Here is a 17,150-nt window from a genome sequence, read left to right on the forward strand (position 1 = left end):
AGGAGGAGGCTCTGCAAACATCCCCATCCTCAATGATGGCGGAGTCCAGCACGTGAGTGCAAAAGACTAGGCTGAAGTGTTTTCAACCATCTTCAGCCCGAAGTGCCGAGTGGTTGATCCATCTCGGCCTTCTTCCGAGATCCCCGACATCACAGAAGCCAGTCTTCAGCCTATTCGATTCACTCCACGTGATATTAAGAAATGGCTGAGTGAACTGGATACAGCAAAGGCTATGGGCCCCAACAACATCCCGGCTGTAGTGCTGAAGACTTGTGCTCCAGAACTAGTCACGACCCTAGCCAAACTGTTCCAGTACAGCTACAACACTGGCATCTACCCGACAGTGTGGAAAATTGCCCAGGTATGTCCTGTCCACAAAGCAGGACAAATCCAATCCAGCCAATTCCCGCCCCATCAGCCTACTCACAATCATCAGCAAAGTGATGGAAGGTGTCGCCGACAGTGCTATCAAGCGGCACTTACTCACCAATTACCTGCTCACCGATGCTCAGTTTGGGTTCCGCCAGGACCACTCGGCTCCAGACCTCATTGCAGCCTTGGTCCAAACATGGACAAAAGAGCTGAATTCCAGAGGTGAGGTGAGAGTGACTGCCCTTGACATCAAGGCAGCATTTGACTGAGTGTGGCACCAAGGAGCCCTAGTAAAATTCAAGTCAGTGGGAATCGGGGAAAACTCTGCAGTGGCTGGAGTCATACCTAGCACAAAGGAAGATGGTAGTGGTTGTTGGAGGCCAATCATCTCAGCCCCAGGGCATTGCTGCAGGAGTTCCTCAGGGCAGTGTCCTAGGCCCAACCATCTTCAGCTGCTTCATCAATGACCTTCGCTCCATCATAAGGTCAGAAATGGGGATGTTTGCTGATGATTGCACAGTGTTCAGTTCCATTCGCAACCCCTCAGATAATGAAGCAGTCCGTGCCCACATGCAGCAAGACCTGGACAACCTCCAGGCTTGGGCTGATAAGTGGCAAGCAACATTCACACCAGACAAGTGCCAGGCAATGACCATCTCCAACAAGAGAGAGTCTAACCACCTCCCCATGACATTCAACGGCATTACCATCGCCGAATCCCCAACAATCAACATCCTGGGGGTCATCATTGACCAGAAACTTAACTGGACCAGCCATATAAATACTGTGGCTACAAGAGCAGGTCAGAGGCTGGGTATTCTGTGGTGAGTGACTCAAGTCAGGAGTGTGATGGAATACTCTCCACTTGCCTGGATGAGTGCAGCTCCAAAACACTCAAGAAGCTTGACACCATTTAGGACAAAGCAGCCCGCTTGATTGGCACCCCATCCATCACCCTAAACATTCACTCCCTTCACCACCGGTGCACCGTGGCTGCAGTGTGTACCATCCACAGGATGCACTGCAGCAACTCGCCAAGGCTTCTTCGACAGCACCTCCCAAACCCGCGACCTCTACCACCTAGAAGGACAAGGGCAGCAGGCACATGGGAACAACACCACCTCCACGTTCCCCTCCAAGTCACACACCATCCCAACTTGGAAATATATCGCCGTTCCTTCATCGTCGCTGGGTCAAAATCCTGGAACTCCCCTCCTAACAGCACTGTGGGAGAACCTTCACCACGCGCACTGCAGCGGTTCAAGGAGGCGGCTCACCACCACCTACTCGAGGGCAATTAGGGATGGTCAATAAATGCTGGCCTCGCCAGCGACGCCCACATCCCATGAACGAATTTTTAAAAAACAGCCAATTCACCAAAAATCGTGCCATTTTGTGAACATTGTCGTGCCCTGCTCTCCAGTTAGTCTCTGCCACTCTTTTCTACCTCCACCCCCCCACCCCCCCAAATTCTCAGCTCCTACCTAATGGAATTCAATGTAGACAAATGTGAGGTCATCCACTTTGGATCAAAAAAGGATAGAACAGGGTACTTTCTAAATGGTAAAAAGTTAAAAACAGTGGATGTCCAAAGGGACCTAGGGGTTGAGGTACATAGATCATTGAAGTGTCATGAACAGGTGCAGAAAATAATCAAGAAGGCAAATGGAATGTTGGCCTTTATATCTGGAGGACTAGAGTACAAGGAGGCAGAAGTTATGCTTATGCTGCAGCTATACAAAACCCTGGATAGACCGCACCTGGAATATTGTGAGCAGTTCTGTGCACCGCACCTTTGGAAGGACATATTGGCCTTGGAGGAAGTGCAGCGTAGGTTTACTAGAATGATACCCAGACTTCAAGGGTTAAGTTACGAGGAGAGATTGCACAAATTGGGGTTGTATTCTCCGGAGTTTCGAAGGTTACAGGGTGATCTGATCGAAGTTTATAAGATATTAAGGGGAACAGATAGGGTGGATAGAGAGAAACTATCCACCCTATCTGGGGGGGAAGGGAAGAGAAGAGTTCCAGTGTGAATTTTCAGGAACATAAGAACAGGAGTAGGCCATTCAGCCTTTCGTGCCTGCTCCGCTATTTGATAAGATCATGGCTGATCTGTGATCTAGCTCCATATACCTGCCTTTGGCCCGTATCCCTTAATACCTTTGGTTGCCAAAAAGCTATCTATCTCACATTTAAATTCAGCAATTGAGCTAGTATCAATTGCCGTTTGCGGAAGAAAGTTCCAAACTTCTACAACCCTTTGTGTGTGGAAATGTTTTCTAATCTCGCTCCTGAAAGGTCTGGCTCTAATTTTTAGACTGTGCCCCCTACTCCTAGAATCCCCAACCAGTGGAAATAGTTTCTCTCTATCCACCCTATCTGTTCCCCTTAATATCTTATAAGCCTATTGCTGTCCCAATTCTTGGTGTCACTAGCATGGTACTGTAGTGGTTATAGTGCTGGACTAGCAACTCAAGATGTCAGATCCCACCATGACAAGTTGTGGAATTGAATTTATAATTCTATGATTTAATAAGTCTCGTAATTTGTGGGGTAGCACTGAAAAATATCATGTAAGTTAAACAGGTACATTAATGTCCTTGCACCCCTATCCGGCCTGGCCTACACGTGACTCCAGTCCCCCACACTGCATTCAATATACCAATATGGTTCTACAGTGTAAGCTATGAATATTTACAAACTACCATTGCAATATGTCATATGCTGTTTTGAAGCTTTTCAAAAACAGAAGGTAATTTGGCATAATTGAAGTATTCCCATGAGTGAGCAAAAAGTTAGATGATTAAACTGAGTGGATTTTAATAAAAAGAATGATTGAATTACTAAATTATTATTAGAACTACAGAGTAACACTTTCTTTCCTAATAGATGCTTGTATTTAATAGGATCAATGAATAAACTAGAGAAGCAATGTGCTTGATAGCTGTTCTCAACTACTGCCTACAGTTCATCAGCTTCAATAGCCACTGTTGCTATATGTTGTCATAGAATATAAATTGTTAAAGCAGTCCAAAGAAATTCACTGAAACTGAAAGCAAATTTTTAATACATTGAAATATTTTTTTCAGATTACATGGTGCGACATCCCTCCCAGCTGATGAAGTCAAGTTACTTTTTCTTTTTCCAAGTGCCATGGCTTCCTGAATTTGCTCTTACAATAAGTGATTTCAAGGTGAGCCGCAATTCAGATACAAGTGATTTGGTTGAAAGAGCCATTAATGTTTTTAAAACAATAAATTAATTATACTTAGTATGTTTTACTTTAATGGCAAAAATGTTCCCTCCATATAATTTTTTTAAATCAAACAGTAAATTGTGTGACTGTTACTATGGATGATGATACAGCAGAAGCTGTTCAGTCTTCATTTAGTGTAATTTATCACTTTTTAGCTATCAATAGCAATATATTTATTAAGAATTGTAGACTGTAGTAAATTTATGACTGTAATTTAATCTTGGGTTCAGACAATATCCGTTAACTAATCTAGTTTTGCTCTTAATGTCACCTGAACTTCTTGAGTAAGTTACTTTCTCGTGCATTCTCAACCATCCAAGTATGATAAGCTTGATGCCATGTTAACTAACTGTGGAATATATATTTACCATTATTTTGTGTTTTTCATACAGTGGCTTCTCTATATATTGTGTGCATTTCACTGAACCCCTATTACCACATAGCACACTGTGCCAGTACAGCACTTCGGTATTCCAATATGTTCAAGTGCAAATTTGTGCCTCCAATCTCAGCCGTGCCTTTAGGGAAAGGTAGGTACCCCATTCCAATTGAGAGGGAAAGCCAATTGGGCCACTCTCACACGCCCAACTCAGGTACACCATTGGGAAAGGCCTGCAAATAGCTTGTGGTGCAAGGAGACCTAGGGGTAGATCTTGACTTTGTGCGATAGTGTAAAATGGGCGATAGCGAGTCAACGCCCAGTTTTACATCTCTCCCCATCTTTAATTCCTTTGACTTCAATGGAAGTAAAAATCGGGAGAAATGTAAAATGGGCTGCTGACACACTATCACCTGTTTTACACTATCGCACAAAGTCCAAGATCAACCTCTAAAGACTGGGGGAAAACAAAATATGGTAAGTATCGGCCAGGAATTAAACAGAAACAGTACTACTACCAAACAAGAAGTTTACGTATTGCAACTTTATATGAGGTATGCGTAGTGCTTTCAATGTACTAAATAACCGCAAGTATGTCAATAACATTTAACTATATTTTATGTTATAGGTGTTGAAGTACTTATTCACAAGTCAGAGCACAGGCATTAGGACGAAAGGCTGCAGGATGACTGCGGATGAGATTGAAGCCTATCTGTACATCTTTTCCCAGCCTGGAGCCTTTTCTGGACCACTCAGCCACTTCAGAAATATATTCAGGTAGACTGATTGATAGGGTTGAAAAGGGCAGAGCCTGTGCAAAAATAAATACAGCCAAGTCATCACTCTCAAAGTCCTCCTAGTTATGTGTCCCATTGCACATCTTTGGTTTCATAGGTAGATTCAAGTACAATTGCAAATGTATGATTGGCACATGTTTGCAGGATCTGTCAGTCAACTCCCAACACTGAGGTCCAGGAAAAGTCTGGAAAGATTACCTCTCCCGTTTTGCTCTCCTTTACATATTTATCACTGATTATTTTTAGCATTAACCCTGCTATAATTTATTGTCAATACTTAACCTTTGGGAACAGAAAATAGGCTGCAACACAGATTTGAATCAGTTCCCAGGGGTTAAAAAGACAGACAGAAAATCTACACTCTTTTTGACTAGATAAGGATGTAGTGCAGGCGCGTCTCAAATTTCAGTGTCAAATTTTGGTTGGTACCCGTTCCTGCCATCCCATTTTGACTCCACCAAAATTTCCAGTTCAAGTGTAAGGGAGCCTCTGCCAACTCTACGACTGCCCCCTTCATCCACGTTGCTCTGCCAACTCCCTTCAGTGGCTTCCTTCCCTGCCAGCCCAGCAGGCAGTCTCTCTATCTAATTTCATCCATTAGGACCTGCATATCTGGGTCATTAAAGTTCTGAGCTTGCCTCTCAGTTCCGTCACTAGCTGCCAGAGAGCTTTCTCAGGATCCTCCGCCTGTGGTTGACTCTATTCCTTCAAGTTTTGAAAAAGCACAAAAATGCTCTAGTGAGAAATCACTGTAGATGTACAGAGTAATAAAAGCTGGAGGTGAAACCTGCTCTGCCTCCAGGAAGCTGCTGCCACTTTAAGGCTTTTAAATCCTACAGCAATAAATATCCTTCCCCCACCCCCCTCTTTCTCAGTAGTTTGTTCCCATTTTACATGGAAGTTGTGTTCCTAGCCCATCGTACAATGTTTAAATGAGCTGATCCTGCTAATTGCTGCAGAGTCAGCCGCGCGCTCCTCCACCACCACTATAGCATGAACAGCCCTGTGGATTTTTGGATCCACAGCATTTAACTCACCATACCACTCAATCCACTGACTTGTTTCATACATTCTTTATAAATTCCACTAAATAAGAATCAAATCACTTTTTAAAAATGTTATTTAATATTTCCCCCCATTTGCCAGCTTCTTCTCTTTCTCTCCCCCCACCACCTTTTTAAGACCCTTGAGGCACTATTGCTTGTTTCCACATTGAAAGGGCAGAAACTTGCTGCTATTGCTTTCTGTAATGTGGTGACCAGAACTGTAATCATAACCTCCTTGCTCTTATATTCTACGCCTCAGCTAATAAAAGAAAGTATTCCATATGCCTTCTTAACCACCTTATCTACCTGTCCTGCTACCTTCAGGGATCTGTGGACTTGCACTCCAAGGTCCCCCACTTCCTCTACACCTTTCAGTATCCTCCCATTTATTGTGTACTCCCTTGCCTTGTTTGCCCACCCCAAATGCATTACCTCACACTTCTCCGGATTGAATTCCATTTGACACGTTTCTGCCCACCTGACCAGCTCATTGATATCTTCCTGCAGTCTACAGCTTTCCTCCTCACCATCAACCACACAGCCAATTTTTGCATCATCTGCAAACTTCTTAATCATGCCCTGTACATTTATGTCCAAATCATTAATATATATCACAAAAAGCAAGGGACCTAGTACTGAGCCCTAAGGAACCCCACTGGAAACAGCCTTCCAGTCGACCATTACCCTTTGCTTCCTGCCACTGAGCCAATTTTGGATCCAACTTGCCACACTCCCTTGGATCCCATGGGCTTGTACTTTTTTGACCAGTCTGCCATATGGGACCTTGTCAAAAGCCTTGCTAAAATCCATGTAGACTACATCAAATGCACTACCCTCATTGATCCTCCTTGTTACCACCTCAAAAAATTCAATCAAGTTTGTCAGACACGACCTTCCCTTAACAAATCCACTCTGACTGTCCTTGATTACTCCGTGCCTTTCTAAGTGACAATTTATCCTGTCCCAAAGAATTGATTCCAATAATTTGAAGTGTCTGTAATCTGAAAAATCAATACTTTTTTTTCTCTCCAAGGCTATTAATACATTTCCTTCATTCCTGTAATGCCCTAACTTCTTCTATCATTTGTCACAGTGTTCAAATCTAGGTCACCACATCATCTAACCCTTTTATATCAATAATTTGAAAATCATTTGAAATATAACCTTAGAAATTGTACATCAATAAAGTCTTAGATGGAATTGCCAACAAATCAACAACATGATGTTCCCTCTTATTTTGAAAGGATTCATTTTTTGAGGAGCTTCATATTCAAGAGCTAATTCAGCGGGCTGCACCAGGAAGTAGTAAGATGTGCCGTAGCCTTGCAAATTTACAACATGATGAGTTTAAAATCGCAATTGGTCCAACTGGGAATTGTGCTGAGTGGATGGAAGGAAGGGAAATGTGGTGAATGAGTTAACTTAAACTGCTGCTGTATGCCACTTAGTTGCCAATGGCACAGGCCTGGTAGCTGGTTAGTTACTCACTTGCACGTGTAAACACGTTGTAGTGTGAAAGTGGGGAAAACCTTAAAAGGGGAAAGGGGTCATTTATTTATTTTGAAGCTTTTTAAAAAATTTGTTCTCAGGATGTGCAAGATGCTGGCAAGGCCACATTTATTGCCTGTCCCTAATTGGCTTGAGAAAATGGTGGGAGTCCAGCATAGCAATTGTTTTTACAACTGAATGGGTTTAAGTGTCAACCATGCACTGTGGGACTTGAGTCATGTGTAGGCCAATCAAAGTAGGGGTGGCATATTCCCTTCCCTGTAGAAAACTCCATATTGTCTGGGTTTTCATGACAATCTGCAGCTTTCGTGATCATTTTTGAACTTGTGCCAGTCCATAAGTGATCAGATTTATTGAATTATTGGTGGGATTGGAACTCATGACCTTTGGATTGTTCATGTAGTACGATAACTACTACACAATTGTACTCCGTACTATGCCTCTCTTTACAACAATATAAGCTTCAACCAGTCCTTTTGGGAAAAGAGTAATATTGGTGTACATAAGATCACCAAGCTATTTGCTTAAAAATTAATCATTTGACTCCAGTTTTAACTATTAATAATACCAATGTTTTAAAATACATTTTTCCCATTACAGTATGAATATATTTGTGTTGCAGGGGGCAGGGTGGAATGAAGGGGCTGCATATATTAGTGTAAGAAAGAATGTAAGTGCTATACAGCTTAATGATTGCCTTCACATTTTTTTAAAAAAGGCTTGAGGAACTAAAAAATTCCACATTTTCTGAAACATTTTCAACAATTTTCTGTTTGTTTTTTATAAACAATGTACACAAATATCCTATTTGAATAATGTAGGAGAGCTAGACTTTTAGCCTCTGGAACTAGTAAATTATGAACTAACTGGCATATGCAAAGTAACAATTTCCTGGGATGAGACGTGGTGATTGTATCATTTTGTTTGTGCTTTTGCCTTTGTTTGGGCTGATGTCAATGTTCTGTCTTTGCTCTTTGGCCAAAACCCCCCTCTGACAAATTCTAACTGCCTAATAATAAACCTTTGTGGGTTTCAACTCTCCTCTGTTTCAAAGGCATGTGTTCAGTGGTAGGAAAATATTAATTCTGATGATCATAAGTGAAATTTAATAATACCAGTTAAACAAAATGAAAATAATTGTGATTTAAGACTTTTTTTATTCGTTCATGGGATGTGGGCGTCGCTGGCAAGGCCAGCATTTATTGCCCATCCCTAATTGCCCTTGAGATGGTGGTGGTGAGCCGCCTTCTTGAACTGCTGCAGTCCGTGTGGTGAAGGATCTCCCACAGTGCTGTTAGGAAGGGAGTTCCAGGACTTTGACCCAGCGACGATGAAGAAACGGTGATATATTTCCAAGTCGGGATGGTGTGTGACTTGGAGGGGAACGTGCAGGTGGTGTTCCCATGTGCCTGCTGCCCCTTGTCCTTCTAGGTGGTAGAGGTCGCGGGTTTGGGAGGTGCTGTCGAAGAAGCCTTGGCGAGTTGCTGCACTGCATCCTGTAGATAGTGTACACTGCAGCCATGGTGCGCCGGTGGTGAAGGGAGTGAATGTTTAGGGTGGTGGATGGGGTGCCAAATCAGGCGGGCTGCTTTGTCCTGGATGGTGTCAAGCTTCTTGTGTTGTTGGAGCTGCACTCATCCAGGCAAGTGGAGAGTATTCTATTACATTCCTGACTTGTGCCTTGTAGATGGTGGAAAGGCTGTGGGGAGTCGGGAGGTGAGTCACTCGCCGCAGAATACCCAGCCTCTGACCTGCTCTTGTAGCCACAGTATTTATGCAGCTGGTCCAGTTAAGTTTCTGGTCAATGGTGACCCCCAGGATGTTGTTGGTGGGGGAATTCGGTGAAGGTAATGCCGTTGAATGTCAAGGGCAGGTGGTTATACTCTCTTGTTGGAGATGGTCATTGCCTGGCACATGTGTGGCACAAATGTTACTTGCCACTTATCAGCCCAAGCCTGGATGTTGTCCAGGTCTGGCTGCACGAGGGCACAGACTGCTTCATTATCTGAGGGGTTGCGAATGGAACTGAACACTCTGCAATCATTAGCAAACATCCCCATTTCTGACCTTATGATGGAGGGAAGGTCATTGATGAAGCAGCTGAAGGTGGTTGGGCCTCGGACACTGCCTTGAGGAACTCCTGCAGCAATGTCCTGGGGCTGAGATGATTGGCCCCCAACCACCACTACCATCTTCCTTTTGTGCTAGGTATGACTCCAGCCATCGGAGAGTTTTCCCCTGATTCCCACTGACTTCAATTTTACTCGGGCTCCTTGGTGCCACACTCTGTCAAATGCTGCCTTGATGTCCAGAGCAGTCACACTCACCTCACCTCTGGAATTCAGCTCTTTTGTCCATGTTTGACCAAGTCTGTAATGAGGTCTGGAGCTGAGTGGTCCTGGCGGAACCCAAACTGAGCATCGGTGAGCAGGTTATTGGTGAGTAAGTGCTGCTTGATAACACTGTCGACGACACCATCCATCACTTTGCTGCTGATTGAGAGCAGACTGATGGGGCGGTAATTGGCCGGATTGGATTTGTTCTGCTTTTATGGACAGGACAAATTGCTATACTGTAACAGCATACAGTAATTTGAAAAAAAGAAGGAAGCACTGCAGTCAGCTGGCGATCAGTGCATGTTCAGACTCAGCTTGAAATTGCACAGTATGATATTGGAAATTCTTTAGAAATTCCCCAGTAATGGCTTCACTAAAATGGCTATTTTAGTGAAGTCATTACCCTGTTTAAGATAAACAGGTTAATTCACTAACCTATTTGTTAATATCACACAACATGATTCCAACCCACAAGACATTTAGGAGTGACACTTTGCTGATACACAGCTAAATAGACAATGTAGTGGAAGAACAACCTGCATTTATATAATGCCTTTTACAACCTCAGGACGTCCCAAAACGCTTTACGGTCAATGAAGTACTTTAAAGTGTAGTCACCATTGCAATGTAGGAAACGCAACTGACAATTTGCACATAGCAAGGTCCCACAAACAGCAATGAGATAAATGACCAGATAATCCGTTTTACTGATGTTGGTTGAAGGGTAAATATTAGCTTGGATACTGTTTTCATACTAGTATAGTCTTCACACTAGTAATTTTTCATTTTTATTTAAATAGAATAACACCAGAGTGAAAGTTAGCTTACAGTAATGACCAGAAATTTGAGTTTATTGTATTCCATCATTCTGTGGTACAAAGTCTAGTTCAATAAAATTGGGTTATAAAGATGCAAATGAAAAATAAATCGCATCCCATTAATCATCTCCCCGTGATATCAAAGATGAACAAAGTTTTTTTTTAAAAATCTAATTTGCATAAATTTGTGCTTATCATGGTAAGGAACACCAGTGCTGAGGAGTAAACATTCTCAGTTTCAGCATCAAGAACTTGGGTTAGCTGGGTTGATGATGAGTAATGGGCTATGGTGTGATTGCCTTAGGGGGTTGGAGAATGAGTTTTTCCTAAATCGGCTACAGGACTTTTTTCTCTGTATTTTGCCTCTCCCAGCAGATTATGTAGTTAAAGGATGGGTAAATTATGTATGTGATTGTACCATATCTGAATGGGGCAGGCTTGATGAACCTGCTGGTCCTTTCCTGTTCTTTTCCTATGTTTACATGTATGTTCGTAAGTCACATATAGCATAGCCAAATATAGAGTAAAGCTCCCTTGAATCTGCCCCAACAATGTCCATTAACCCAAACCTCCAAAGAACATATGGACATAGGAACGTACAGGACTGGGATAAGCATTGTGATCTATCTGGCCAGTGCCCGAACAATCCCTATCCCAACAACAAATTTAAGCACATAAATTAGAAAAATCAACTTTGTTCATCTTTGATAAAAACGGCACCTTCGACAGTGCATCACTTCCTCATTACTGCACTGGAGTGCTAGCCTAGATTTTGTAGTCTAGTCTTGAACCCATAACCTTCTGACTCAGAAGCGAGAGTGCTACCACTTAGCCACGAAGAGCATTGGAATAGTCTAGTCTGGAGGTAACAAAAGCATGGATGAGGGTTTCAGCAGTAAATGAGCTAAGCTTAGGTGGAGGCAGGCAATAATATGGAAGTGGTCTTTGAGATGGAGAGGTTGCAAACTCAGCGTGGGTTGAGTTAGACATCAAGGTTGTGAGCAGTCTGGTTTCTGAGACAGTGGCAGGGAAAGGGGATGTAATCAATGGCAAGAGTTCAAAGTTTGTGATGGGGGATGAAGACAATGGCTTTGTTCTTACCAATGTTTAACTGGAGGAAATTGTGGCTCATCCAATACTAGATGTCAGACAAACTGTCTAACAACACAGTGGGTGGGTCGAGAGAGGTGGTGGATATCAGACACATGGAAGTTGACCCCATATCTGTGGATGATGTTGCCAAGAGGCAGCAAGTAGATGAGGAAAAGCAGGGACCAAGGATGGATCCTCAGGTGTCTTCATCGAATCAGTGTATAATTTCTGGAAATTACAGTTTCTTGAAATTTACTTTTATTTAATTAAGTTAGCTCAAAGTTGTTTTATTTTTGCCCTAGGCTCTGCTCAACTTATCTCTCCCAACAGATTATGGTGTAGTTATTTTACAATAGATAGAATTTACAGCACAAAAACAGGCCATTCGGCCCAACAGGTCTGTGCCAGTGTTTATGCTGCACACAGGCCTCCAACCACCTTACTTCATCTCACCCAGCAACATATCCTTCTATTCCTTTCTCCTAATGTACCTTTCTAGCTTTCCCCTTAAATGTATCTATGGTAATTGCCTCAACCATTCCATGTGGTAGTGAATTCCACATTTTGTCACCACTCTTGTGTAAAGAGAGATTTTAGATAGAACCAACGCATTGCTGTTATGGTGATTTTTTTTTTTGCATTCTTCCCCTGCACTATGCAACAGTCTTTGGTTAACCTGAGCAGATGACCTGCTCCCAAACCTCTGTATGTAGTTAGGAGCACACAAGAGTTAACTGGGATGATACACCCTCTGATTTTTTTCTTTTTTTGCTCCCTCCAATCAACACTTTTTAATATCCTTGCTGTTACCAGAACCTTACTATGTACCTTAAAGTGCTCTCATTGCAGACCCATAAAATATTCACAGTATAAGGTGTTAAACTTTTTCAGGTTGGCAGACTGTGACTAGTGGGGTACCACAGGGATCAGAGTTTGGGTCCCAGCTATTCACAATCTAGATCAATAATTTGGATGAGGGGACCAAATGTAATATTTCCAAGTTTGCTGATGACACAAACTTGGTGGGAATGAGAGTTATGAGGAGGATGCAAAGAGGCTTCAAGGGGATATGAACAGGCTAAGTGAATGGGCAAGAACATGGCAGGTGGAATATAATGTGGAAAAATGAGAAGTTATTCACTTTGGTAGGAAAAACAGAAATACAGAGTATTTTTTAAAATGGTGAGAGATTGGGAAATGTTGATGTTCGAAGAGACCTGGGTGTCATTGTACATGAGTCACTGAAAGCTAACCTTTAGGTGCAGCAAGCAATTAGGAAAGCAAATGGTATGTTGGTCTTTATTACAAGAGGATTTGAGTACAGGAGTAAAGATGTCTTACTGCAATTATATAGGGCCTTGGTGAGACCACACCTGGAGTATTGTGTACAATTTTGGTGTCCTTACTTAAGAAAAAATATACTCGCCATAGAGAGAGTGCAACGAAGGTTCACCAGACTGATTCGTGGGATGGCGGGATTGTCGTATGAGGAGAGCTTATGTAGACTAGGCCTGTATTCTCTAGAGTTTAGAAGAATGAGAGGTGATCTCGTTGAAACATACAACATTTTTTTTTAAACAGGGCTCCACAGGGTAGATGCAAGGAGGATGTTTCCCCTAGCTGGGGAATCTAGAACCAGGGGTCACAGTCTCGGAATAAGGGGTAGGCCATTTAGGACTGAGATGAGGAGAAATTTCTTCACTGAGGGTGGTGAATCTTTGGAATTCTCCACCCCGGAGGACTGTGGAGGCTCAGTCATTGAGTACATTCAAAACAGAGATCAGTAGATTTCTAGATATTAAAAGGCATCATAAGAAATTGGAGCAGGAGTAGGCCAATCGGCCCCTCGAGCCTGCTCCGCCATTCAATAAGATCATGGCTGATCTGATCCTAATCTCAAATCTAAATTCATGTCCAATTTCCTGCCCGCTCCCCGTAACCCCTAATTCCCTTTACTTCTAGGAAACTGTCGATTTCTGTTTTAAATTTATTTAATGATGTAGCTTCCTGGGGCAGCAAATTCCACAGACCTACCACCCTCTGAGTGAAGAAGTTTCTCCTCATCTCAGTTTTGAAAGAGCAGCCCCTTATTCTAAGATTATGCCCCCTAGTTCTAGTTTCACCCATCCTTGGGAACATCCTTACCGCATCCACCCGATCAAGCCCCTTCACAATCTTATATGTTTCAATAAGATCGCCTCTCATTCTTCTGAACTCCAATGAGTAGAGTCCCAATCTACTCAACCTCTCCTCATATGTCCGCCCCCTCATCCCCGGGATTAACCGAGTGAACCTTCTTTGTACTGCCTCGAGAGCAAGCATGTCTTTTCTTAAGTATGGACACCAAAACTGTATGCAGTATTCCAGGTGCGGTCTCACCAATACCTGATATAACTGCAGCAATACCTCCCTGTTTTTATATTCTATCCCCCGAGCAATAAAAGCCAACATTCCGTTGGCCTTCTTGATCACCTGCTGCACCTGCATACTAACTTTTTGATCTTCTTGCACTAGGACTCCCAGATCCCTTTGTACTGCAGTACTTTCCAGTTTCTCGCCATTAAGATAATAACTTGCTCTCTGATTTTTCCTGCCAAAGTGCATAACCTCACATTTTCCAATATTGTATTGCATCTGCCAAATCTCCGCCCACTCACCCAGCCTGTCTATATCCCCCTGTAGGTTTTTTATGTCCTCCTCACTCTCCACTTTCCCTCCCATCTTTGTATCATCTGCAAACTTTGATACGTTACACTCGGTCCCCTCCTCCAAATTCAAGAGATATGGGATGGTGCAGGAAAATGGCATTGAGGTAGAAGATCAGCCATGATCTTGTTGCATGATGAAGCAGGCTCGAGGGGCTGGATAGCCTACTCCTGCTCCTTTTTCTTATGTTCTTATGAACTGCTGGGTACACAGCTGCCTTTAGTCAGTAGCTCTATCATGTAAAAGTGTTGTAAAATTGGTGTTGTAAAATTGTTTACAATTGTCAACCCCAGTCCATCACCGGCATCTCCACATCATGTAAAACCTCTTAAGATGTGCTTATATTTAGCACATCTGTTGTTCAGATCATGGAAGAACAATGTCCATGAGCTCCCATTTTTACATGCCTAAAACCAGCCCTCTCCTTCCAATGTCAGAATTGTAGACCCACAGTTTTTACATTAGTGCTTCTGTACTTCGAATTATGAGTGTGATGGCCATAGTGTGACATCCTGCACTTAGGTTGCTAAAACCGGATCCCTTATCCTGATGGCATAGAATCATAGAAAATAGGAGCAATAGTAGGCCATTCAGCCCTTCGGGCCTGCTCTGCCATTCAAAATGATCATGGCTGATCGTCTAACTCAGTACCCTGTCCCTGCTTTTTCCCCATATCCCTTGATCCCTTTAGCATTAAGAAATATATCTATCTCCTTGAATATATTTAATGACTTGGCCTCCACTGCCTTCTGTGGTAGAGAATTCCACAGGTTCACCACCCTCTGAAGAAATTTCTACTCGTCTCAGTTCGAAATGGCATACCCCGTATCCTGAGACTGTGACCCCTGGTTATGGATTCCCCATCCATCGGGAACATCCTCCCTGCATCTAGTCTGTCTAGTCCTGTCAGAATTGTATATGTTTCGATGAGATCACCTCTTATTCATCTAAACTCTAGTGAATATAGGCCAAGTCGACCCAATCTCTCCTCATACGTCAGTCCTGCCATCCCAGGAATCAGTCTGGTAAACCTTTGTTGCACTCCCTCCATGGCAAGGACATCCTTCCTCAGATAAGGAGACCAAAACTGCACACAATACTCCAGATGTGGTCTCACCAAGGCCCTGTACAACTGCAGTAAGACATCCCTGTTCCTGTACTCAAATCCTCTTGCAATGAAGGCCAACATACCATTCGCCTTCCTAACTGCTTGCTGCACCTGAATGCTCGCTTTCAGCGACTGGTGTTCAAGGACACCCAGGTCTCGTTGCACCTCCCCTTTTCCCAATCTATCACCATTCAGATAATAATCTGTCTCTGTTTTTACAACCAAAGTGGATAACCTCACATTTATCCACGTTATACTGCATCTGCCATGTTCTTGCCCACTCACCCAACTTGTCTAAATCACATGGGAGCCTCTTTGCATCCTCCTCACAGCTCACATTCCACCCCAGCTTTGTGTCATCTGCAAACTTGGAAATGTTACATTCAGTTCCCTCATCCAAATCATTGATATATATTGTGATTAGCTGGGGCCCAAGCACTGATCCCTGCTGTACCCCACTAGTCACTGCCTGCCACCCGGAAAAAGACCCGTTTATTCTTACTCTCTGTTTCCTGTCTGTCAACCAATTCTCAATCCATGCCAGTATATTCCCCCCAATCCCATGTGCTTCAATTTTGCACACTAACCTCTTGTGTGGGACCTTATCAAAAGCCTTTTGAAAATCCAAATACACCACATCCACTGGTTCTCCCCTATCTATTCTACTAGTTACATCCTCAAAAAACTCCAGTAGATTTGTTAAGCATGATTTCCCTTTCATAAACCCATGCTGACTTTGTCCAATCCCATTAATGCCTTCCAAGTGTTCAGTTATCACATCCTTTATAATAGACTCTAGCATTTTCCCCACTACTGATGTTCGACTAACTGATCTGTAATTCCCTGTTTTTTCTCTCCCTTTTTTAAATAGTGGGGTTACATTTGCCACCCTCCAATCTGTAGGAACTGTTCCAGAGTCTATAGAATTTTGGAAGATGACCACCAATGCATCCACTATTTCCAGGGCCACTTCCTTTAGTACTCTGGGATGGAGATTATCAGGCCCTGGGGATTTGTCAGCCTTTAGCCCCATTAATTTCCCTAGCACTTTTTACTAATACAGATTTCCTTCAGTTCCTCCCTCTGACTAGACCCTTGGTTCCCTCACATTTCTGGGAGGTTATTTTTTGTGTCCTCCTTTGGTGAAGACCGAACCAAAGTATGTGTTTAATTGTTCTGCCATTTCTTTGTTCCCCATTTCTGACTGTAAGGGACCTACATTTGTCTTCACTAATCTTTTTCTCTTGACATATTTATAGAAGCTTTTACAGTCAGTTTTTATGTTCCCTGCTAGTTTACTCTCATGCTCTATTTTTCCCCTCTTAATCAATCTCTTTGTTCTCCTTTGCTGAATTCTAAGTTGCTCCCAATCCTCAGGCTTGCCGCTTTTTCTGGCAATTTTATATGTCTCCTCTTTGGATCTAATACCATCCCTAATTTCTTTTGTAAGCCATGGTTGAGCCACCTTTCCTGTTTTATTTTTGCGCCAGACAGGAATGAATAATTGTTGTAATTCCTGCACACGTTCTTTAAATATTAGCCATTGCCTATCCACTGTCATCCCTTTTAGTAAAGTTCCCCAATCTATCCTAGTCAATTCACACCTCATACTTTTGTGGTTTCCTTCATTTAGATTCAGGACCCTAGTTTCGGATTCAACTACTTCACTCTCCATCTTAATCAGGAATTCTATCATGTTATGGTCGCTCTTCCCTAAGGGACCCCGCA

At 42.9% G+C, this 17,150-nt stretch overlaps 1 protein-coding gene across 1 annotated transcript in view; it reads left to right on the forward strand.

The window, feature by feature from the left end:
* Nucleotides 1-17,150, forward strand: part of ephx4 (epoxide hydrolase 4) — a 47,776-nt gene that overhangs the window by 27,296 nt on the left and 3,330 nt on the right. Inside the window, exons 5-6 of the mRNA XM_067989656.1 lie at nucleotides 3,465-3,568; nucleotides 4,639-4,787. Of these exons, the coding sequence (XP_067845757.1) occupies nucleotides 3,465-3,568; nucleotides 4,639-4,787 (253 nt within the window). The remainder of the gene's footprint in view (nucleotides 1-3,464; nucleotides 3,569-4,638; nucleotides 4,788-17,150) is intronic.

This window comes from Heptranchias perlo, chromosome 9 (genome assembly GCF_035084215.1).
Source record: "Heptranchias perlo isolate sHepPer1 chromosome 9, sHepPer1.hap1, whole genome shotgun sequence".
NCBI classification, from domain to species: Eukaryota; Metazoa; Chordata; class Chondrichthyes; order Hexanchiformes; family Hexanchidae; genus Heptranchias; species Heptranchias perlo.